Raw genomic sequence first — 25,479 nt, forward strand, 5'->3', positions numbered from 1 at the left:
GGGATGCTCAGAGTCACTGGGGTTAATTCAGAGCCCCCAACCACAGCAGAACTGAACTCCTGGGATTGCAGCCCTGGGCTGGAGAGTCTGGAACTGAGGAGTCCCAGGATGCGCTGGGATGGGATGGGATGGACCCTAAAGCTGACCCAGGGCCAGAAAGAGAGAGGGAGAGAAGGATGGAAAAGAAAGAAAAGAGAGAAGAGGGAAAAATGAGGGAATAAAGGGAGGGGAGGGAGGGGAAGGGAAGGGAAGGGACGGGAAGGGAAGGAAGGGAAAGGACAGGGGAAGGGAAGGGAAGGGGAAGGGAAGGGCAGGAAGGGAAAGGAAGGGAAGGGAAGGGAAGGGCCGGGCAGGAAAGGGAAGGGAAGGGAAGGGACAGGGAAGGGACAGGGCTAGGGAGGGGAAGGGAAGGGACGGAAGGGACACGGGCGGGCCGGGCAGGGAAGGGCATGGCCGGGACAGGTGCACGGGCAGGAAGGGCCGGGCACGGGCACGGGCCAGGGCAGGGACAGGGAGGCCGCGGCGGACGGGCAGGGAAGGGCCGGCCGGAACGGGCAGGCCGGACCGGGCCGGGAAAAGGGGGCAAGGGCCGGGGCCGGGCCGGCCGGAGAAGGGAAGGGAAGGGAAGGGAAGGGAAGGGAAGGGAAGGGAAGGGAAGGGAAGGGAAGGGAAGGGAAGGGAAGGGAAGGGAAGGGAAGGGAAGGGAAGGGAAGGGAGGACATGGGCACCTCCCAGGGGCTCCAAGCCCCATCCAAGCTGGCCTTGGGCACTTCCTGTGACTCAGCTGCCTGTGGTCACTTCTGATCCTGCTGGGAATTGTCCTCCCCAGGATATCACAATTCCCAGCAATCCTTCCAGCCCTCTGTGCCACCCTTCAAGCTCTTCTGATGTCTTACTTGCAAAGTCCAAATGTGTTTTCAGGCTCTCCGAGCAATGGCTCAGCAGCAGCAGCAGCAGCACACATGGAGGGAAGGAACAAAAGCAGCCCTGGCCATCTGGAGCACTCAGAGAGAGATGTACCTCTGAATCACACCCTCATTTGTAGTCAGCTCATCCCAGTCCCACACAACAACCCAATTACTGAGGCACAGGAAGCACAAGGAATCCACGACCATCAGTGGATCTGCCTTCAGGTTTTTTTGTCTCTTAAGTACATAAAAAAGCAAAGCATCTGTTAGGAGCAGAGGGAAGTGGAATTGTTTTGTCACATTCCCTGGAGAGCTTGGATGCCACGGGACCCTGATGCTGGAGCTGCACTGAAGCTCCTGGGCAGACACAGTCAAGGGCACTCAGAACCCAGCAGGGGCTGGATTTTAAAAATGAGTACCAAGACCAAAGAGAAGACAGCACAATTTCAACCCTATTTCTCCATTTTCTTCTCTTTTTTTCCCCCCTCAGGAAAGTAAAAAAGTAAACAGAATGAGTAGTCAGGAACATTGGAGGCTGTCAGTTCAGGCTCAATAAATACTGCTGTGGCACTGAGGAGTTTCAAGCTGACACTCTTCCTCCTGGAGTGTTTGGGAGACAGAAAATGAAGTCCTGATGGCACAGGCTTACCATGGAAGCAGTTTTTAGGCTGAAGAGATGCCTGCCTCCTCTGGGAAGGAGGAACCCCCAAGGCTTCAGGGGATCTTTCCAAGGGCAATCGTCCTCCCACCCTCCTTAGCAGCAGGGAGATTTCTACATGTGAGCACAACTCGCAATAAATCAGCTCCAGAACAGCCAGGACGAGGTCTCAGAATTCAAAACAAAAGCCAGGACAAAAAGGAGTAACAAATACAGAGGTTCAGAGCTGCCAGAAGGGACAGAGATGAGATTTCCTGGGAGCTTGCAGCAGGAGGAATGGATCCCATTCCAAAGGCACAGGGGGGGACACGGACAGGACCCAGACAAGGAGCAGCAGAAGAGGGGACCTGAGGGGTCAGTCAGAGCTTGGTCTGATGGCACAGACACTGGGAACAGCGTTTGGGGGCCTGGATGGGGCTGGATGGGGATGCCAGGGTTTGGCTGGCTCCAAGGGAGGGGAGACACCCCAGGCTCCAGTGCTGCTCAGGGAAACCCAAAGGAAGGGACAGAAGGGCTGGGGGACAGGGCTGAGCAGAGAGAGGCCGTGGAGGAGGCCAAGAAACATCTCCAGGCTGGGACGAGGGGGAGGAAACCAAGTGGGAAACCAAGGAGTTTCTTGGAATCAGACACAAGGCTGATCAGCACAGTTAGAAAAGGCTGGGCCATATTTCCCTGGGCACACTACTGAAAATATGGTCCTGTGTTTAATGTCAGTGGAGCCATGCAGCACTGCCAGAGGAATATTTCCATTAGCATTAAACACCTTTGGTGCCAGTAAATGTTACTGGCTGGCAGAGGAAAGTTACAACGTGTGTAATTTTGCTCTTTGCTTTCTCTTACCATGTGTAGGTGTCTGGTTGTCACTGTTTAGTATCAGGTGATTATAATTTTGTTCTTGGTCATCTGAAATTCACAGAGAGAAAAAAAAAATCCCTTTAAGAACCAGCTTAGCATTGGCACTGATCTGCAGATGATAATTACAGCTCACAGTATCACAGGAAATCTCAGCATGATTAAAGAAAGGAGAAGGAAATGCTTAAGAAAGCAGAAGATTCTGTTATGCAGTTCACTTAAAATTCCAGATGCAAGGAGAACATGATAATGGGAATCTGCTCCCCCTCTGCTGAGCCTGCAAATGAGGGTTCTCTGCAAAGGTGGGAATCGTGTCCAGACAGGAGCACACCCAGCTGTACCACAGGCTGGGCTGCTCCTGGAGGGGCCCTTTTGCTGCTCCAGCTCCACCAGGGCTTTGGAGCTTTGGAGTGTTCAGGATGTGAGCCCCAAGCCCCCGAGCCCAGCCTGTCCCACTGTGAGCACAGCCAGAGCACCAGGTCCTGTGTGGGCACAGAGAGGAGTCAGGTGTGCCCTGGAGCTGCTCACAGCTCTGCTCCCTCCCCAGGGAATGGCAATCCTGGGAGGCAGGGCAGGGAACCATCCTTGGCAGAGCCACTGGTGGGACTGCCCTGGGGAGAACAGCTCTGTCCCCTTGCCCTGCACTGAAATCAGCAGATAAGGGACTCCTGAGAAGCCTCCAGGGCCTTCAGCAAGGACTGAGCTCCCTGCCCTGACCTTCCCCCCCTGGATGGGGCTGCAGCAGTGCAGGAGCTGAGGAGATCTCTGGGATCCTTCATGTCCTGCCCTGCTGCTCCAGGGGTCACTCCGCTATTCCCAAACCTTTCATGGACATCTCCTTCCCCCCAGAAGTTCTGGATCACTGAGTTTTCCTTTCTGCTTTTCAGACCAACTCCTTCTTCCAGGGACGTGGAGAGAACCCCCCTGATTCCTGCCCAGCCCTTCATGACCACGGTGCTGTGAGCTCCTCTGTCCTTGGTGCTGGCACCTTTCCTTTGCTGATTCCCTGTTTTCCTGCAGCCCCCGTGCTCCCCTGACCCAGATCCCCCTCAGCCATGGGATGTGTTTTTGGGGGAGCCCTGAGAGCCCGGGACAGAGAGCAATGCCTGCTCTGTCCCCAGCCAGCTTCTCTTGCTCACACAGACCTGGGATATTTTTCTTTTCCTGGTTCATGTAAAGTCTGTGATCCTTTGTGGTTCCTTATTGCTTTCCCAAGGAACTCTCCAATTGTTCTCCAACACAGAAAAGGCTTTTTAGCATTCCTGCTTCAGCCCCAGGCATCTCATTTTTCTCCATTTAATCAATTTATTTGCAGGCTATTTATCCAATTTGTCAAGAACATTTTAAATTCTAATCCTGTTCTCTAATAGACTTACAGTCACCCAAGGTTCATATCACCTGCAAATTTAATAAGTGAATTCCTTTTCCAGCAGGGACAAAGAGACCAAACCCAGGACCACACCAGGCCATCCTTCCCCTGATATTTGATCCCTGCATGGTCACTCAGCCCTCGTGGCCTCCACCCCAGACAAGCTCATTAACAACCTGCCTCTCTAATTAATCTCACATTGCTTTGCTGGAAAATGCTGGAAACCTTGCTGAGGTCACAGTCCTTTTCATATGGGAATATTGCTAATAAAAATTTGATTTATTGCATTCTGTAATGGGAAAAAAGAAATCAAGTGTCAGAATATGAAAAGAAAATGCTGTATTTTATTTTCCAACTTGTCCCTCCTAATAAGATTCCTTATGAAATCTGCAGAGCAAGGATATTTTTAATATGTGCCAGCTGTGTTACAGATACACCTGTAAGTGTGCTCGTTCTGACAGTCATGCTGTACTTTGCATTCGATTTAGGGAATTTGTTAAAGTACCTGGAGCTGCTCTGAAATCTCTAGTTAAGAGGAGAAAAGAATGGCCTGAAAAGGGGGGAAAAGGGAAAAGAAGGGAGGAAGAAAAAAAAAAGGGGTGGGGAAAGGGGAAGGGGAAAAAGGTTCGGGGGAAAAGGGCGGGAAAAAAGTAGGGGGGAAAAAAAGAGGAAGGAAAAAAGGTCGGGGAAAGTGTGGGGGAAAAAAAGGGGGAAAAGAGAAGGAAAAAGTGTCGGGGAAAAGGGTGGGCAAAAGGTGTGGGGAAAAACAAGGAAAAACGGTGGGGGAAAAGGGTGGAAAGAAGAGGAAAAAGGTCGGGAAAAAGGGGGGAAAAAAGAAAGAAAAAGGTCGGGGGAAAAAATGAAGGGGGACCAAAAGAAGGAAAAACTGTCGGGTAACAAAGAAAGAAAAAAGAAAGAAAAAAGGTCGGGGGAAAAACAAGGAAAAAAGAAGGGAAAAGGTCGGGGAAAAAAGGGGGAAAAAGAAAGAAAAAGGTCGGGGAAAATGGGGGGGAAAAGGGGAAAAAAGGAAAAAAAAAAGGGGAAATAAAGGCCTGCAGAGGAACCATCAGCCTATGCAGGGACCCAGGGCAGGGGTGAATCCTCATTCCTGGAGGGATTTAAAGGTGGGAGGATGTGGCATTTGGAACCCTTGGAAGCCTTGGAAGCCCCTCGGTGCCCTGAGTGATGAAGAGAAAATCCCTTTGCAGGGTGAACCCCCCCCAGCACTCAGGCCTGAGGGATTTGGGGGAGTGCAGAGCCCCAGAGCTGCTGAGGGAAATGGAAATGCTGCCAGCACAAAGTTCATCCCCTCCAGCCCCTCTTTGCATTGCAGAGGGGAAGCCTGGAGCAATTGTCCTCCAGCACCCCATGATCCCAGAGCTGGGAAGGGGAGCAGCTTTTTCCAGCCTTTTCCAGGGATTTGGGGCAGTGAGGGTGGCAAAGAGCAGCCCAGGGAGGGGGGACGGAGCCCCCAACCCCTCCCGAGCCGGCTCTGCCCAGGCAGGGCTGGGAGTGATGAGCACGGGAACATTCGTGCTAATAAATGACCGAACCCCGCTGCCTTTGCTGTGCAGGAGCCAACAGCTCATCCTTTTGCTCTCCTGAGCTGTGAATATCCTGTTCCAGAGCCTCCTGCACCTGCCTGGCCCCCAAAATGCTCCGTGGCAAGGGGCAGGGGAGCCAGAGCCTGAGCTGGAGTCAGCAGGGCTGGAAATGCCAAAGGGAAGGCTGGCTCCAAAGCCTCCCTTTATTCTCCTGCTGTCAGGTCTTTGTTCTACCATTCCAACCTATTTTCCAGCAGTAATCCTGTGATTCATTCATTGAGCAGGATGCTCAGGGACTGAGGCAGCGATTCAGGAGTTATTTTAATCCTCATTAAGCGGTGAACGGCCCCGTTCTTCAGGAGCCCGAGCCATCCAAAGCCGCGCTGATGACAGAGCTGTTATTTTCCCTGTCTCTGTTCCTCCCCTCCCCGCTCCTCAGGGCCTACCTGAGCCCAGAACAGGTGTGCTCACACCTGCCAGCCTTCATTCCTTCGCGGGCACAGCCCTGGAAAACTCGGGGCAGATTTTTTCTGTATCACCTGGGGGATTTTTAATAGGATTTTGTGAGCACAAATCGGCTGCTAATTAATCGTGGACCTTTAGTGGGGGAGGAGCAGCTCCTGGGGTACCTGGGGGGAAGACAGGGAGCCAGGCTGGTTATCCAACCTCGGGGTGAGGGACACCTGGAGGAGCAGGGATTTCACCTGCAAAATGTCCAGGGAGTACCTGAGAGCACTGACAGATTTGGTAAAAGTCCTGTCGCCAGGATTTTTCCCCTGAGAAGCCACGGAAAAGAAATGCAAACAAGAATGATCTGCTGGCTGTGGAACGTGGTCTGGAGATGGTTTAACAACAGGGGCATCTTGGATCGGTCTCATGGGGATTGTTTTAATTAATGGCCAATCCCAGCCAGCTGTGTCAGGATTTTGGGCAGTCACAGGTGTTTTATTATCATTTCTTTTCTAAGCCTTCTGATGTCTCCTTTCTCTTTCTTTAGTGTAGTTTTAGTATAGCTATATTATATTATAATATGTTATATTATATTATGTTATATGTATATTATGTTATATGTTATATGTTAGTTATGTTATGTTATATTATGTTATATTATGTTATATTATGTTATATTATGTTATATTATGTTATATTATGTTATATTATGTTATATATCAGCCTTCTAAGAACTTGGAGTCAATTCCCATCTCTCACCTCCTCCTGGGGACCCTCCCGACCCCCAGAGGCCAGCAGGGCTCTCCCAGCCTCAGCTCTGCTAACTCTGAGTTGTTACAAGCAGCCCCCGATGCAGATGAATGGGCTGAGGTCCTTAACTGGTTTTCAATCGCTCTAAAGCCACAGAAATTCTCTTGCTCCTCATCTGTCACCAAGGCCTGGCCAGCCGGGGGGTGTCTGGGCAGAGAAGCAAAGACTTTATGTGACACAGCAGAGGGGCCAGAGGGAGGATGGAGGGGTTTGAAATGAATTCCACCCTTTTGCCGATTTGTTTTCCCTGGATGGAGGCTCCTTTGCACGCCTGTCAGCTGCTAAGCCTGGCTTTGGGACAATTAGGATGCAGATGCGATCTAGCAGCCATCAGAGCCTTATCTCGATCTAGCAGCGATCACAGCCTTATCTCCAGGGCAGATAAAGAAGTCACAGCACTAATCAAGCCCTGAAAGCGAGCCCTGGCTGTAGGTGCTTTATGGAGGCACAAGGAAAGTGGCTCCGTGGTGGGGACGAAGGGAGAGCTCTATTTAAACCCCAATCCCAGCAGCAATTAAGCAGGTGGTTAACTTTAAATGGCTGCTAAAGTCCAACTGCAGTCACCTTAAAGAGTGGCTTCCAAAACAGCGGTTCTATAAAAGATCTGTGTGTGGCAGTGTCAAAGTCTTGTTTTTAATAACAATTCCCTGCTCTCCTCTGGCAGTGCTTCAATTCCAGCAAGGGGAGAAGGCGGCACAGACTCTCTTAAGGAGAGATCACAGAATCCTGGAAGGGTTTGGGTTGGGAGGGACCCTAAAATCCATCCAGTGCCACCCCTGCCATGGCAGGGACACCTCCCACTGTCCCAGGGACACCTCCCACTGTCCCACTTCCATGGCAGGGACACCTCTCCCTGTCCCAGGGACACCTCCTCCTGTCCCAGGGACACCTCCTCCTGTCCCAGGGACACCTCCCACTGCTCCAGGGAGGGAGGCACTGCTGGCTCCTTTCCTCTCTCCAGACCTGCCACTGGAGGACACGAGACACCACAAGTGCACAGCGCTGCTCTCAGGGTGAAAAAAGGGAATTATTTATTCCCTGCCTCCAACAGTTATAGATTTCCAAAAGTGACAGTGGGTTGGAGGGTGACAGTGCCACCTCTCCAATGACACTGGACCAACCAACAGCCCATCAAAGTTCTCCTCCCCCATAAAAGAATGCAGAACAATCAGTGATTTAAAGAGAAAGTTCGTTACAAGAATGCAATCATCAGAAGGCTTAGAAAACCTTAAACATCAGGGTGACAGCCCCATCTCCTGCTCCTCCACCCACTGGGGCACTGACCACCCAGAGCTGCCCCACAGCTGATCCCCCCCCCCCATTTTGGCTGCCCCAGAGGGGTGCCAAGGGGCAGGAAGGCACAGCTGAGGCTGCAGGTGCTGCTGCAGCACTGAAAGCCCCAGGCTTGGGAAAATGAGGCTGCACAGATGGCTGGGAGCTGAATCAGCTCACCAAGAGCTCAGCAGATACACCTGGTGTCATTTGCTGTCACAAAAACCATATTTCAGCTGGGCTGGGTTGGTTTGGGGTGCAAAACATCCCAGTCCAGCTGCAGAGCACTGACCCTGCCAGCCTGCAGAGCTCCAGGTGTGGCAGGACAGAAAAACCTTTCCAAGGATCACACAGCAGCGAGCATTGGGACAGAAGTGGAAAATCAGCATAAAATCAGGGGCTGCCCCAGATCTGGGCCAACACCTGTGGCAGGGACAGATCTGGGCTCCAAGTGGAGCTGGAGGTGGGACTGGGGGTCCAAGGAAGAATGAGAAGAAATGACCCCGAGGGAGAGCACTGGGTAGGGATGACTCGGCAAAAGAAGCCACCAAAGGCTGCTTGTGCTGTGTTCAACACCCACCCACATCCACCCAGAGCCACGGAATTCACCTGCAAACCTGCAGGGCTGGCAGTGCTACCTGGGCAGGGTGGGCACAGCTCCCTGGGCAGGGCTGGCACAGCTCCCTGGGCAAGGCTGGGCAGAGCTCCCTGGGCAGGGCTGGGCACAGCTCCCTGGGCAGGGCTGGCACAGCTCCCTGGGCAAGGTGGGCAGTTTTCCCTGGGCAGGTCTGGCACAGCTCCCTAGGCAGGGCTGGCACAGCTCCCCATGCAGGCTGGGCAGTGCCCCCTGGGCAGGGTGGGCAGTGCTCCCTGGGCAGAGCTGGGCAGTGCTCCCTGGGCAGGGCTGGCACAGCTCCCTGGGCAGGGCTGGCACAGCTCCCTGGGCAGGGCTGGGCACAGCTCCCTGGCAGGGTGGCAGTGCTCCCTGGGCAGGGCTGGGCAGTGCTCCCTGGCAGGGCTGGCACAGCTCCCTGGGCAAGGCTGGGCAGTGCTCACTGGGCAGGGCTGGCACAGCTCCCTGGGCAGGGCTGGGCAGTGCTCACTGGCAGGGCTGGCACAGCTCCCTGGGCAGGGCTGGGCACAGCTCCCTGGGCTGGGCTGGGCACAGCTCCCTGGGCAGGGCTGGCACAGCTCCCCGTGCTGCTCTCTCAGGTGATTCTTCCACTCTCCAATTTCTCACCTGGATGAGCCCCAGCTGTCCTGGCCCCCTGGAGCCCGTGCCCAGCTGGGCTCTGGGGTTGTGTGAGGATTTCTGCCGGCTCCCCTCGCTGTTCCCCTCCCCTCCCAGCCAGCAGGAGTGCCTGTGACAGGAGCCCGTGGCTCTGTGCTTTGGCCAGGCACCAGGAATTTCTGATCCCAGAGGCTCTCTGTCTCCAGCAGGAGCCTCAGCGCTTTCCCCGGGCAGCCTTGGATGCTTTTCATGGCAAATTTCCTTTTGCTGGGAATTCAGCTCCAATGAAAACAGTCTTAAAGAATACTTTTACCAGCTTAGTGCACATCCAAAGCACAGGGACTGGGAGGAGACACCTGTGCCAGGTGTGGGGGGGTAGGAGCTCCTGGAGCTGCTGCTCCTCCCTCCTCTCTCACACAGCTAAACCCATTTATGTGTGTCCAGCTCTGTCACCACTGGGTAATTTCGGATACTCAAGGCTGAAATTCAAGTTTTTCACCTTCTCTGTTGATTATCCTGGCAGGCTGGCCAGGAAGTCAGAGCTAGAGCTGTGGCACTGAGCTGTCAGCCCCTGGTCAGAGGGCAGTCCGTGCTGCAAACAGAATGCAGCAGGGGAGAGGTCAGGGACAGGCCCTGCCAGGGCCCCACAGGCAGCTCTGGGGTGGTCTCTGACCCCACTCAGGGGGCACCTGCTCTGGGTTTGCCCCAGGTGGATCCTTTGGGACCTTTTAATAAATTTAATAAACTTTATTCCTGTGACTCTGCCCAGCCTCTGCTCCAGGAGCCTCTCCAGGCAGCAGGAACCACAGGGAGCCCTCGAGTGCTCTGGCCCTGAGCACAGGGTGCCACTTCTCTCTCTCTGAGTGCATTTCCTGGTAGACAACAGCTGCCTTGTGTGTTTTCACCCTCCTCTATTAACTGCCATCGCATTTTATCACTCCTCTGGCAATATCCAGCACCACCTCTATAATTTATTGTCATTAGTTTATTCTCAGCCCTCACAGAGGTCACAGCATGGGGGGAGAGGAGAACTTCATCTGTTCCACTCTGAACGTGCTGCAATAATGGCTCTTCAAGCAGCTGATGGTGGAGGGATATGAAAAGATAATGAATAATGAGGGATAAAGGAGCTGACCTTTTTCTAACCAGAGGCTCTCTCAGCATGGTGACACTTGGAATTTGGGTGAAATGAACCCTGGCTGCCGAGGCTGTGCTCTGTGACACCTCTGATGCAGACATCTGCCTGGGGGCTGGGCTGCTCACGCTGCCTTTGTAGGCAGGGGAGCTCCTCTGGGTGAGCTGAACCCTGAAAATGCCTCTGTCCTTCTGGTGGCACTGAGAGCCTCAGGGGCTGTCCTGGATGGAGGTACCTGCGTGTGTCACTGCCCCCAGCACCTGCTCTTGAGGCTCCTGAGAGATGCAGGTCCTGTCCCTGGGGAGGAGCAGCCCCAGCCTTGGGAACAGCCATTTATTGTTGGCATTTATGGGGTGGATTTCCTTAAACAGCTTTCCAAGCATCAGCTGGGTTCCATTTCAGCAGGGATAGGGACAGGGAGGTCCCCTCAGCCACTCCTGCTCAGCCCAAATGCCTGAGAGAAGTGGCAGCTCCAGAGTCCCTTAAGGGATCCCAGAACTCGTGTTGTGGTGCCACAGCTGGGGTGGCAGTGAGCCTGTCCCCAGCAGTCACAGACAATGGGGGACTGTGACACCCACAGCTGGGGTGGCAGTGAGCCTGTCCCCAGCAGTCACAGACAATGGGGGGACTGTGACACCCACAGCTGGGGTGGCAGTGAGCCTGTCCCCAGCAGTCACAGCTGCCCAGCTGTCAGATCCCAGGACATTCCTCTGGCTGCCCTGGAGGACTCCAGACCCTGGCAGGGGCTCAGAGACCTTGGCACGGGGTCAAACACACCCGAGCCTTTGATTTTAGCCCATGGAAACAATTCCCAACTCTGGGTGAGGAGTTACAAGCCACAAGGGTTTGAGTAGAATGACAGTGAATTTGTCACAGGGTGAAAAAGTAGAATTTTGGGGTTTAGAATGGGGGTTCAAGAGGCAAGGTGGAGGAATCTGGGTGTGTCCTGTCCTTCTCCTTCTTGTCCTCCATCTCCTGCTGTGATGGTGGCACTTCTGGACTGGTTTAGAGCAGAGACAGACTGTCTAACACAGGTGACAGGGATTGGGAAATTATTGTAAATAAAGCACAGGTAGTTCTTAGTATAAAAAGCCAACAGCAGCCCAAGGGCAGGGACTGAGCCACAACCCGACCTGCTGGACAGATCTCAGCAGGGCAGAGAGAGAATGGGACAGATAAGAGACAATAAACAACCTTGGAAAGCAGAGCTGAGGAGTCTTGACTTCTTCTTTGAGTGTGGGGCTGGGAAAAAAACCTTTTAAATATCTCGGGAGCCTTTCCAACAACAACAAACCTGAGACCCAGCCTGCCAGGAAATGCCCCTGGAGGAGTTTCTTGCCCTCCAGGGTCTCCCCTCTGAATCCCAGAAGGGAGCATGGCTCTGAGCCCTCCCCTTGCTGGGCCAGCAGCTCTGCCCCATCCCCTGCCCTGCTGTGGAGGGGGACAGTGGGGCTGGAGCCTGAACCAGGAGCTTTGAAATGGCTTTGGAAGGCAGAAGTGATGAAAGCTCCAAGTGGGGAACAGGCTGGGATGAAGCAGGGCTTTGTCCAAGGGAGATTGCGGCAGGCTAATCTGATATCTCTCTCTGATAAGGTAATGGAGTTTTTAGACAAAGGGAACACGCTCGATGGCATCTCTGGGGGCTGGCAGGCAGCATTCCACACGCTGCCACATCAGGGACTCATTAGTGCTGCCGAGGAAAACGAGGATCACAGGACAATTAAGAGGGGAGGGAGGAGCTGAATAAAGACAAGGCAGAAAAGATTTTGTGGTAAAGGGAAGAGTCAGCCTGGGAGAAGCTGCCAGAGCCCCTAAAGGGAGCCCCTAAGGCCAATATTGTTCAGCATTTCTACGAAAAATCTTAATAAAAGCACATAACGTGCCAATAACTCATGGCTGGGGAGCACTGAGAGGAAATCCAGCCCAAACCTGGCTCCTGGGGCAAACAGCAGACAGACAACCTGGAGCAGCAGAGGAAGTCAAACTGGAAGAAACAGCTCTCCAAAGGAAATCAGAGCAGAACCTGGAGGCAGGGGTGACCCAGGAGCCTCCCTGTGTCCAGCTCCTCCCTTGGCTGGCACTGCTCGTGGCTGCTTTGGAGTTTTCCTCAGTGATCTTTAGTCTGGCTGATTGTTTCTCACCTCAGGGTTAAGCTTTGTGAACTCCACCATTCATGAGATTTTTTTTTTTTTCCCCTTAATGAGCTCCCTGTAGATATTTTCAAATTTATCAGCGAGTTAATTAGTTCTGTAAATCAGGACAGCCTAGAGTTCTCATTTCCATGCTGTGAGCACTGAAACTCCTGGACTTCCACTCAGGATTGACAAGCACGAGAGCCCTGACTCCAGGTTCAGCACAAAGAGCCCCAGATCAAAGTGTGGAAAGGGGAATTTCCTGGCTGGAATTGTGTTTGGCCCTGGCCCCTGGGGCTGAGTGGCTCTGCCACAACCCTTTGCCTGCAGCACCATCAGCTTCTGGAGGGAGGGAGTTTCATGGAGCTGCACCAACCTCAGGAACACCAACTGCAAGGATTTGGTGGCAGGAGCTCAGACAACACAACTGGCTGTGGAGAGATCCAGGGCCTGTCCTGCCATGGAAACCAACCCTTCCCTGGGATTTCCTGCCTTGCTGCTGCAACCTCTGTGTCCCCATTGGTGACAGAGGGCCTTGCCTTCTTCCATCACTGCAAAAACAGCCCTGGCAAGGCAGTGGCTTCTGTGGGACCCCAGCTGGGGTTTGGCTGCCCTGGCTGCCCCCAGAGCCCAGGCCAGGTGTGCTGCTGGCCCTCACCAACCTCAGGTGAGGCAGAGGGAAGGGCTGAGAAGGGTGGGAGGGCTGAGAAGGGTGGGAGGGTCCCACCTGGGAGGGTCCTACCCATAGGGTATTGGGGTGTTTGTGTCCCAGCCATGGGGTATTGGGATTTTTGTGAAGTCCCCAGGACGAGGTGAGAGATGAGAATCTGACTCCATGTCCTCAGAAGGCTGATAGATTATGTTATATGTTATGTTATGTTATGTTATGTTATGTTATGTTATGTTATGTTATGTTATATTATATATCATTACATTACATTACATTACTATATAATGTTATACTAAAGGAAAGAGGAAGGATACATCAGAAGGCTTAACAAGAATGATCATGAAAATCTCATGACTGACTCCTGAGTCCGACACAGCTGATGGAGATTGGTCATTAATTAAAAACAATTCACAGGAAACCAATCCAACATGCACCTGTGGGTGAACAATCTCCAGCCACATTCCAGAGCAGCAAATCAGGGAGAAGCCAATGAGATAATGTTGGTTTTTCTCTGAGGCTTCTCCTCTTCCCAGGAGAAGAAATCCCAGTGAAGGGATTTTCCAGAAGATGTGACAGTGACAGAACACCCCAGAGGAAGGAAGCCCTAGCCTTTCTGTACTTCTGTGTTGAGACTCTTTTGGAATGGGGGAAATTGAAAAATCAGGGAGCTTATTATGGGATTGATTGGAAAAACTCCTGGATGGTGGCTGCTGGAATCTGAGCTGGGCTTGGCAAGGCACTGGGGAACCTCTGGCCTTGCCAGGGTTTCTTCTTTCATTTCAGATCCTGAAGAATCTGTTCTCCATTGATGGAGATGATGATTAATTAACTAATATTTTTGCCATCAAGAAACCCCTCCTGTTTGGGAGTATTGACTTGTGAAAATTGCCTGTGTGAGAGTTTCTCCCAGAAATGCCCAGTGGATAAATGATGTGTGTTCATCATCTCCCAATCAAAGCATGGGCTGTGACTCACCCCTGGCCAGCTCTGTCGTTGTTCTTATTATAGGATCTCCTCCAAAGGTCACATTTAACTACTAAAAATAAACCCACAGCCCCCAAACCCTTCATTCCTCAGCAAACAGAGCAAATGTAGGCTACTCCTGTATTAAAAGTACTGATCCAGGTCACCGAGCTGACCTACTTAGGGGATATTTTAGGGCTTCCCAAAAGACTTCACGTCCTCCAAATGTCAATCTTGCTTCAGCTCCACACATCAGCACCAGTCTTCTTCCTTCAGAAGGGGCTCTTATTTAGATGGAGATTTTATCAAAGTTAAACCAGCTTGATGTTTCTTACATGAAGCTCAGAGAAAGTTGAGGTGAGCTTGGCTCCTGTGGTTGGCAGCAGGAGGACAATGTGAGTGAAACCTTATTGAGGTCCCAAATGACAGAACTGCTCCTCACCTTGTGCCTTTGACAGCGAGCTGTGACTCCAGCAGCAGCAGCAGCAGAGGGCAGAGAGCTTGGTTTAAAGGCTGGCACTTGGAGAGCAGTGTCTGAACTCAGACAGGGATTTAACCCCACAAACAACCTCATTTCAACCTCGTTTGCAGCTCACGAGATACTGTTTGCTCTAGGAATAAGAGTCCTCAGCCTCTGCCTGCCGAGGACAGGGATGGTTGGAGCCACCTCGGCAGCTTTTCCTCCTGGGTACCCCGGGGACACCCCTGCCCGGGGCTGGTGCCTCACCCTGGCTCTGTCCCGGGATCTGAATTCTGTCCCTGCTGGTGCCTCACCCTGGCTCTGTCCGGGGATCTGAATTCTGTCCCTGCTGGTGCCTCACCCTGGCTCTGTCCGGGGTTCTGAATTCTGTCCCTGCTGATGCCTCACCCTGGCTCTGTCCCGGGATCTGAATTCTGTCCCTGCAGATGCCTCACCCTGGCTCTGTCCGGGGTTCTGAACACTCTGTCCCTGCTGCAGGAGCTCTGGCCCTGCCCTCGGGGCTGCCTGGCCACCCTGCTTCTCCTGCCAGCCAAGGAACCTGATTATATTATATAATATTATAAATTATTATATAATATTAAATAGTATTACATAGTATTTTATAATATTATCATATCATATCACATCATATCATATGCAGCACCTGAGCTGTCTAAAACACTTCAGGTAACTCTGAGTTACTTCAGGGGGCTTTTAAAGACCCTGCCAAACCCACGGGGTACATTTAGATGCTACCGAAGTCTGATCTTGTCACCCCTTGCCAGACTTCCCCATCCTCCAGCAGGAAGGGCAGAGTTCCCTTCCCAAGAGGGTGTGAGGAGCCATCAGGGGGTTTGAGCTCGGAGTCTCTCAGGGCACAGCCAGAGCAGGGAATGGCAAAATTCCAGGAGAACAGAAATGCCTGGGCAGGGGAAGGAGAGCTCCCTCCCTGCAGGGCTCTGCCTGGCTCTTCTCCATCTGAGGTGATGCCTTCATTTTTATCTTTCCTATTTCCCAGGCTGTGCACTGCACTGGTGAATAGCTCTGAACTCCACAGAAAGTGTCAGCAAGGTCTCCTCCCAGCTCAGGCACACAGAACAATCCCTGTCCAGCCCCAGAAGCAAGGACACCGCTGCAGCTCCAGCCCCAAAAAGTGCAAACAGCAGGGAATGGAGGAGAGCAGCCTGGGAGGGTGGGACTGCATCCCCTGGAGTGGGATTGGACCCTGAGCCCCAGGCTGGGAATGGAGCAGAGCTCATCAAAGGGTGAGAACTCCTGAGCCTGAGTCCATGCTGGCTCCATCCTGGCTGCAGCCCTGGCTGGGCTCTTGCACTGCCCCAGGTGGATCCTTTGAAGGTCTCTTAATAAATTGAATAAATTTATTCCTGTGACTCTGCCCAGCCTCTGCTCCAGGAGCCTCTCCAGGCAGCAGGGGGATGGGCAGGATGTCATAGATATATTTTCTGAACAATCCTTTTGCCAGGATCTTTTCTCCTGAGAAGCTGGGAAGCTTCAGATTCTCCCTGTTTTGCTGCTTTGGAATGTGATCTGGAGAATTGTTTACCCAGCATGTGAAATTGTTCTTACTTGCTGACCAATGACAGCCACCTGTGTCGAGGCTGTGAGCAGTCAGGATTTCATTATCATTCCTTTCCTTTCGTTTCCTTTCAAGCCTTCTGATGAAATCCTTTCTTCTCTTCTTTTTTGAATAGTTTTACTGTAGAATTTTCTTTTAATATAATATATGTCATAAAATAACAAATCAGCCTTCTGAAACATGGAGTCGAGGTTCTCATCTCTTCCCTCGTCCTGGGACCCCTGTGGATGCCACCACAGGCAGGGGCTGCCCAGGCTCTGTCTCCTGGTCACCCCAGGGGTCACAAACAGCTCAGGGCTCCCAGGAGGGCCCTTCCCTGCTGTCACCTCCTCATCCTTTCCCGTGCTCTGTGCTCCATGAAGAACCAGGAGCAGCACTCTGCAAGCTCAGATCTCACTGGCAGCTCTGGCTCTGCTCAGCCTGGGATGCCTCTTTGGAAAGAAATCAAGATTTTGGGGACAGTACCCAGGGAGGAGAAGTGTCAGTGGCAGTTTGAGGAGGGGGACACTGGGGAGGTGTTTCCTGGTGGCAGTGAAGGACAGCCCAGCCATGGTCCCAAGGGATTCCAATCCACCAGTGATGCTATGAGAGCAAGACCATTCAAGCCAGACTTTTCATTTCAGTCTAATCACATCTGCAGATAGAATAATACTTTAATAAGCCTTAAGCTGGAATTGATTTTTTTTTTCCCCCCACAACAGGAATTGAAATCGAGGCCAAAAGTGGTTGGAAATTATTTAGCAGTTACCAAGAATTAAGGAAAAACCCTTTATTGTTAATCAAAGTGGATTAATTTTTTTAATAATATTATTATTATTATTATTATTGAGGAGCTAAAATGTGTTTTCCTCATTTTGTGAGCTCAGCTGAGATGAGGAGAGGGCTGCTGGCGTGGCTGGGGCTGGAGGTGGGTGCTGCAGGACCACGGCCCTCCAGGAGGGCAAATTCCAGCAGAGACCTGGTGTTCCTCCTCCAGTGCCTCAATCTTTGTAAGACCAGGATTTTGGGGAGCTGGACAAAGCAGAGTCCAGCGTTTGGAGCAGCCTGGTCACTGCCACAACAGGCACTGATTCATCTCTGTGTTTACACAAGCCTAGGTGGACCCAGATTTCAGCCTAACTATTCCTGCTGTTTGCTGATTTTCTTAATTGGAATATTTTATATCAACCTCTGGGATCTAGGTGAGCCTTGTGTCAGGCACAGGTCCCTGCCCCTTTGCTGGGGGGCTGCTGGAACCCTCTGCAGGCTGATTTTACTGGGGGTGTGGGGCTGCTGCTCCTCAGTCCCTCCAGCTCCCATCACCAAGCCGATCAAATTTATTCCTGTTTCATTTACTCTTCCTACTGTGAGCTCATGCCCAAACAAATTCAGGATTTTGGTGGCTTCTTGTGGGATACACAGCCCTGAGAAGAGCAGCAAAACCAGCTGAGGGCTCTGCATGTGCTGCTGAAAATTATATTGGCCTCTCTTGATCCTCCTTTGCAATCCAAACTTTACTGCAGACTTAATCAGATGTTTGGGAAAACACTAACACAGTGCAAATGGAGATTGACAGAAAACTATCTTGGAATAAATAGAGCTGCTGGAAAATATACAGAATTTTAGACTGGGGAGAATGACAATGTCACAAGGAGGCAATTTCACCAAAAAGGCTGCCAGGAAGGAATGAGCAGCTGTGTGATTATTTGTGGGGAAAGAACCACTGGAAACTGGGTGCAAAGATGTGGAAATGAGCAGGGCAGATTGAGGAGGCTCAAGTGGAGCAGGATCAAACTTCAGAGGGAAGTGGGTGCTGCTTTTTCCTCTGGCTGTGGGAAGCACCCTGGAAAGGCAGGAAATGTCCCTAAAAGCTCTCTGTGCTCCTGGTGCTGCCCGTGCCACCCAAGCAGAATAATCCCTGCTCAGGGAAACAAGCTGGTTTTCACTGCTGCAGGATTCTGCTCTCAGGGAGGACTGGCAGATTTTATTCAAGGATTAAGTTAGAATTTAGTTTGTGAGGTTTCTATAGGTTTGCTCTTTTGCTCCTGCATTTTCTGACCTTAATGAGTCTGTGCTTGATGATTCCCCCTTGAATTAGGGGTCTCCTCAATCCAGGTCTCACAAACTCTTGGAGATTTCACACCTGAGATAGCTCAGCCACCTTTGGAGGCATAAAATCAGCAGGATGGCTCCTGTGGTTCCAGGAATGCTGAGCGGCCAGCACAGGGAGATCTGCAGCTCTGGGCTTCAAGGGAAAGGAGGGAGGGAGGATCTGGTTCAGCCCTCTGATGTATCCTTCCTCTTTCTTTTAGTATAGTTTTGGGAATGGAATGGAATGGGATGGGATGGGATGGGATGGGATGGGATGGGATGGGATGGGATGGGATGGGATGGGATGGGATGGGATGGGATGGGATGGGATGGGATGGGATGGGATGGGATGGGATGGGATGGAATAGAATAGAATAGAATAGAATAGAATAGATAGCATAGAATAGACATAGAATAGAATAGAATAGAATAGAATAGAATAGAATAGAATAGAATAGAATAGAATAGAATAGAATAGAATAGAATAGAATTATTATCAGCCTTCTGAGAACATGGACTCAGATTCTCACCTCTCCCCTTGTCCTGGGGACCTCACAATCACCACAGTGTTCCTCACCCTGAGCAAACCAGCCTGGACCAGCACTCCAAATACCACAACCCAGCCATGGGAGGAAGTGCTGGGCTGGGAAAAGAAAGCTTTTATTCCTGTCTGACCACATCCACAATCCCTGGGAATAAATCTGAGCTACCACAAGCATCACCCTGCTGATGTAAATCCACCTGGGGCACATGGAGGATCAACATTAGTGTGAATATTCCTCAGGTGAGGGATGAAATGAGTCACAAGGTATTGAGTGAAAGATACCTGACACTAGACACTGCTTCCCAAAGCACATTTCCCCCTCAGGCCCTCTGTGAAGATCTCACTGGCTCAGATTAAACACCCCAGCTGAGCCAGGGAGTCAGGAGAGCCACAGGGACCAGGGGGAGCTGGTTTTCCACACTCCTCCAGCCCTCCCTGGGTGTGTTCAGAGCTGGGGATGTGTGGCACCAGCCCTGCAGCCACAGCCCTGGGGGAACCTGCAGAGCCTGAGCTCATCTGGGCTCCCTCCCACCCCGGGTGGACACTCTGGACTAGAGAATTCCAGGACTTGTTTTTACTGGTTCTGGTTTTACAGGAGGATTTTATAAACCCATCAACCCTTCAAAACCAATGAAGCACTGTCCAGGAGAAGCCTTTGCTGTGACCACAGGAGGGAACTGACCCAAAAATGCTGCACTCAAACCTTTCTGAAGGTGCCTGTGCTTGCTCTGGGCAGGAAGGGCAAGAACTGAACCCATTTCCCTGGTTTTGCCCAAGTCCTGCTGGGAGAAGCTCCATGGCAAGGAGGGAGCAGAGGGCTGGTGATCTGCCTGGCTCCAGAGACCTCCACACGTCCTTGAGAGCACAAAGGAGCACTCCTGATTATTCTGGATAAATCCACACAAATCGACAGCCAGCAGCACAGGATGCCCCCAGGCTGTGTCAGGAGGAGGATTAGCAGCAGTCAGTGGGATCAGTCTCATCTTTGCTCTTTTCTCTTGGCAAATCTCTGGCAGCAGACACCAGCTCCTGCCCGTGCCTCGAGGGGAGGGGGCTGAGGGGAGGATCTGCCTGTTGCTAAACCTTCTGCCGAGGCAAGGAAAGGAAATATCAGCTCATTTTCCTCAGCCCTGCCCCTGCCTGGGAAGTGAACATTTGTTTTGCCCTTAGGCAGCACCACGAGATGGGCCCCAGGCCTCTCTGCCCTGCTGGGCTCTGCTGGCTGTACCCCCACTGACACCGGGACATCCCTCCCTCCCTCCACTTACCCCAGACTGGGAAAGAGCCAGGCTCAGGGGGGCTTTGGGCTCCTCTCTGAGACTGCAGGGTGCTGTGTCCCCCAGGAGCCTGGGGACAGCCCGTGGGGCACTGCCAGCACAGCTCCTGTCACTGCAGAACTGCCCTTGCCCTTCTCCTGAGCCCAGTTCTGGTTCCACTGCCAGGGGACCCTCCCATCCTGCCCAGCCAGGCTGCTCTGGGTAACAAATCCCTCCTTCCTCTTTCCCTGCTGTCTCTTCTCCAGCTTGGAACTCAGCCCCACACAGCCAACAGGATGCAGGAGAGAACTGGAAGGGTAAAAGTGGAAAAACTTGTGGATAGAGACAGTAGATGAAAGAAATGTGATACTAAATTGTCATGAAAAGGAAAAAAAAATGAAGAGAGGGAAATAAAACCCCAATGAAAACTCATCACCAACCCAGGGATGCCCAGCCAGCCTTGAGCAGAGCCTCCCCTCTGGTTTTGTCCCTGAACATGACCTGACCCTGCCAAGCACTGCAAGGGGCAGCCCAGGGCACTGGTGAGTCCCCATCCCTGGAAGTGTTCCAAAAATGTGTGGCTGTGGCCCTTGGGGACATGGCTCAGTGGTGAACAGGGTGGTGGGGCTGGGCTTGATGATCCTGAAGGTCTTTTCCAGCCTTAACCTTTGCGTGATTCCATGGGGACAGCTGGGACAGCTCCTTGTCCCCCAGGCTGGATGTGGCCGTGTCCACCCTGCCCAGCAGGGACTGACCCCTCCAGTGTCCAGCACTGCTCCAACCCAGCCTGGGGCAGCTCCTGGGGACAGGAACAGCACCTGGGGACAGGAACAGCACCTCCACCCCACCTGAGACACTCTGCCCTCAGGGACTGACCCCTCCAGTGTCCAGCACTGCTCCAACCCAGCCTGGGGCAGCTCCTGGGGACAGGAACAGCACCTCCACCCCACCCACCTCACCCCACATGAGACACTCTGCCCTCGGCCCAGGAGCTGTCCCCGGGTGCCATTTGGGACCAAAGGGGTTGAGGAGATTCAGAGGGACCTGCTGGATCCTCCAGCTCAGCATCCACTCGTGGAGTTACAGGATAAATCTCCTGGCTGCAGGCAGGGCCTGCCCAGGGGGTTTGCTGCTGTTCTGGCAGGTTTGGTACCAGGAGCTCACACCTCTCACCCACCCAGTGTGAACCCAAAGCTCCTGGGAGAATCTCTTCCCTCCACACAGAACCTCTCCCACCCAGGAGAGGTGGAAGGACAGATTTTCCTTTTGAACCAGCCCAAGTCTCGCGGAAATTCCACGGAAAAAGAATGAAATTCCCAATTTTTACCCTTGCCCAAGAGGACAGAGCCAATGCACAGCGTGGGACTGACTGCATGTCATAAACTCCCAGCACTACATAAAAAGAATAATAAAAACAATAATAAAAATAACACCACCACCCTCTGCCTGCATCACTCTGTCTCAGCTATTATCCACACTAATGAGGACTTCCACTTGTACAAATGCAACCTGTTCTCTACCAAGGATATTGTTTGTAGGTTCTCTAATAAATCAATGTTTTATGCAAGCAAAACCCTCGAAGTTAATGTGAGCAAAAAGTGCTCTCTCATCCCCAGCAGCTCCCAAACCCCTGCAATGCAGCCTTTTATTATTTCTGTAAAAGAGAAAAAGGAAATCAATAGAGATTCCTCGTGCGTAATCCTCAGCAAGATTAGCACTTTGTCAGCCTCTGCTATAATCTCCTGGAAAGCAAAGAGGAGAAGGGTGAGAGGGAGGAGAAAAAAAGGAAAAAAAAGTCACAGGGCAGCCTGGAACTGGGGGTTTGTTGGGGGTGTTCACTGTGCTTCTCAAAAAGAACATTTCAAAATGTTTCTTTGCAATATTTCCAAGAATATTCCCAATTCTTCCATTTCAAAGAATATTTCAAAATATTTCCAAATATTTTTGAAATATTTCAAATGTTTCAAAATATTTCAAAAAGAATATTTCTTTCAAAAATAATATTTCAAAGGTGGCTCTGGCCTTGGTGCCCAGAAGTCCTGGAGATGCCTCACTCAGCTGCTGGAATATTTAGATTGTAATTGGAGGAGAAACCTCCCAACTCAGCAGTGAAGCAGCAAATTTCCCTGTTTTGGAAAGGGGATTTAGGAGCCAAATGCCAAATTCCAGGCTGGGCAGTGCCAGGCATTGTTGCCTCATGCCAGGGTGGAGGGTGGGAGCCTGGAGATCTCCTTGGGGACCTTCCAGGGATGGCACTGCAGGTGGCACCTCAGCACTGGATCAGGGGAAGGACAGAGGGACAGGAAAGCACCAAACCCTGGGTGAGGGGCACAACCTGAGCTGTCACATCCAGTCTGCTGCTCCCCACCCCTCTGCAACCAGCCCAGGGTTAAATTCACACCGGGGCTGCAAGAGAGGCAACCCAAACACGGGAAAGAGGGAGAAATAGTGCAAAAAAGATCAAAGGCCTGGGCAGAAAATGAGCAGGGAAGGTTGGGATCCCAACAAACAATTCATTGGGAATAGTCACCTGGTTTGAGTCAGGCCAGAATTAAGGAATGCTGTAAAAGGGGGGCAGGAGAGAAGGGTGGGGACAATGCAGCATGGAGAGAGCTGGAATCCCTGAAATAACACAACAGTGAGAAATAATGCAAAAAGATCAAAGACCTGGGCAGAAAATGAGCAGGGAAGGTTGGGATCCCAGCAAACAATTCATTTGGAATAGTCACCTATTCAATTCTGGCCAGAATTAAGGAATGCTGTAAAAGGGGGGCAGGACAGGAGTGGGGGGACAACGCAGCATGGAGAGAGCTGGAATCCCTGACAGCTCCCCATGGGCAGCTGCCTGTGGCACACAGCCCAAACCTTCTGAGAGAAAGGCCTTGTAACATCAGGCCTTGCTATCTCAGCTGGATTAACAGCTAACCTGCCAAGATCCCATGAGAAAGAACCCTGAGAGTCAGAATCAGTTTGCTACAACAATCTGTTCTTGTAAGGAGGCAGTTTGCACCTGTGAAAAATGAGAGGCCACCAAGAAATCCACATCCAGGTGAGAGCCCACAAAGGCAAAATGCAGACACCTGTGTGAAGAGAGAGGCTTGGCATGCCCGTGCACAAACACCTTCTCACCAGTGGGCTGAGGGGCAAGGAGGTTACCAGCCAGCCAGAATCAAACAGGATAGCTTGGGAAACGGGGTAAAAATAGGCTGTGAGTTAAAGGGGAGCTTTTCCTGCTGGAATTTTGAGTGCTCTGCCTGTCTTTACTCGCTGCTGCTGTTGGAGGTGAGCTGGGCTGTGCTGCTGAGGAGGTTCCCTCTCCCCAAGTGCAGTTCCTGGAAAGCTCGGGCAGGGCAGGGGCAGAGCTGCAGTTGGAGCAAAGAGCCCAGCAGCTGCTGCCCCTGCTCACAGCTGGCATCCTCCAGGGGCCCTTTTAGCCCTGTCTTCTGCTGAGCATCCCTGGCTCAGCTCAGCTCCACCTGACAGCACAGAGCCAGGAGTCTGAGCACAATTCCCCCTTTTCATGCATAATTTATTGAGAAAAATGGAAATGAACCTCCAGCTTTTCCTTGCACACGAGCCTCCTTTCACTTGCTGCTGTGGAAATGGCCTCCCAACCAACCCAAGTGAGCACTTCTGTGAATAAATAGATATTGCCAGGAACTCCTGAAGCTCTGGGGCTGCTTTTCATGCAGTTCCCATTTCACCTGACAAATGTTAAGGCTTGATGTAAAACAGGCAGAGAAAACTGGGGGTGCTTAATGAAGAATTTGCATTCTGGAGACCTTCCCAAGTTACCCCTGAGGAGCTGCAGTGAGCAGATAACCAAATCTGCCAGGGAATCATCCAGCCAAGCCTAAAGCTTCATTCCAAAAGTTACTACAGCTGGTCAGTAACATTTAACAGGGATGACTTTCCTTCTTGCATGGAGCTCGTTAGCTCCAGGTGACAATGGAAAATGGGCCTGTGGGTTTTGCTCTGTGCTGGAGCTGCAGCTGCAGCTGGAGGTTTAACACACCCCAAGAAGTGCTGGTGCCACAGAAATGAGGCTCCATCTGAGACCTGGATTGCTACAGAGAGGAGCTCCTTTCCCTTCAGTGACTGTGCACAAGAATAAGCTGCTGGCTGTTAGACAGCCTAGTGGATGAGTAAAATGCTCTTGCAATTTTTGCTCCAGATCTGTGGAATTCCCCAGACCAACAAACCTTATTTATCAAGCTCCTGACACTGGGATTCTGGAGTCCTGACATAAAACTAGCAATAAAGTCTTCAAAAATCTCATTAAAAGATTAGCCTGCTATCACCAGCAGCTGGGACAGTGCAGAGGAGAGTGCTGAGCTGCCAGGACCAGGAGGGAGAGGAAAACCTGGGCAGAATTCTGCTCTCAGCACATTCCCTCAATAAACTCTGCACAGCTGGGACCAGGCTCCTGAAGGGAGCACAGCACCAAATATTGCCCAGCTGAAATCCAGGAGCTGATGTTCTCCTGCTGCCACTGCCACATTTCCTGAAAAATCCCTTCTGCCAGGATTTCTCCTCCTGGGAGGCTGAGAGGCCTCAGAGAGAAATGAAAACAAGAATTATCTGATTGCTTCTCCTGTGTTTGCTGCTCTGGAATGTGGCTGGAGATTGTTCAGCAGCTGGTCACTGTTTGATTGGTTTCCTGTGAATTGTTTTTAGTTCATGACCAGTCAGGGTGAGGCTGTGTCAGGACTCTGCAAGGAGTGATGAGTTGTTCATGATTATCTTTTTAGCCTTCTGTAAGATCCTTTTTCTATTCTTTAGTATAGTTTAGTGTAGCATTCCTTTCTATCTTATGGTAAGATAAAATAATAAATGAGTCTTCTGAGAGCATGGAGTCAGCTCCATCATTCCTCCCTTGGGGGACCCCAAAAATGCCACACTCCTCACAGCCCCTCCAGCTGCCACTCCTGATCAGATAAATGTCCCCTTTGATCTCCTCCCTGAACTGAAGGAGGCCCCTTGGCCTCTGCTTCAGGCTGGGCTGGGACCTGGGCACGCTGGGCACACTCCTGAGGTCCAGTGGGGAGCAGGCAGGTCCTGATCCCTGATCCCTGATCCCTGATCCCTGATCCTGATCCTGATCCCTGATCCCTGATCCCTGATCCCTGATCCTGATCCCTGATCCCTGATCCCTGATCCCTGATCCTGCCCAGCTCTGCCTGCAGCAGCTGAGCCTGGTGTTGGTTCTGGCCTTGGCTTGAAAGCCTGCAGGGATGGAGGAACTTATTGGTCTTGTTAGGTTTATTTATTTATTGTACTTATTTAGTCAATTATTTATTTAGTTATTATTTATTTTCATTGCTTATTTATTATTTATTCCAGGAACTTAAGGGGCTGGAGGAGGATTTTCACAAGGGGCTGCAGAGACAGGACAAGGGGGAATTGCCTTAACATGGAGGAGGGCAGGGCTGGATGGGATACTGGGAGTTGGGAATTGTTCCCTGGCAGGGTGGGCAGGCCCTGGCACAGGTGCCCAGAGCAGCTGTGGCTGCCCCTGGATCGCTGGCAGTGCCCAGGCCAGGCTGGAGCAGCCTGGG

At 51.8% G+C, this 25,479-nt stretch overlaps 1 protein-coding gene across 1 annotated transcript in view; it reads right to left on the reverse strand.

Annotated features, from left to right (window-relative positions):
* The window catches only part of SHISA6 (shisa family member 6), a 132,729-nt gene that overhangs the window by 15,562 nt on the left and 91,688 nt on the right, over window positions 1–25,479 (reverse strand). The window contains exons 7-8 of the mRNA XM_050981415.1: window positions 20,798–20,814; window positions 2,407–2,469 (exon numbers count right to left, since the gene is read on the reverse strand). Of these exons, the coding sequence (XP_050837372.1) occupies window positions 2,407–2,469; window positions 20,798–20,814 (80 nt within the window). The remainder of the gene's footprint in view (window positions 1–2,406; window positions 2,470–20,797; window positions 20,815–25,479) is intronic.

Source organism: Serinus canaria, chromosome 18, assembly GCF_022539315.1.
Source record: "Serinus canaria isolate serCan28SL12 chromosome 18, serCan2020, whole genome shotgun sequence".
NCBI lineage: Eukaryota > Metazoa > Chordata > Aves > Passeriformes > Fringillidae > Serinus > Serinus canaria.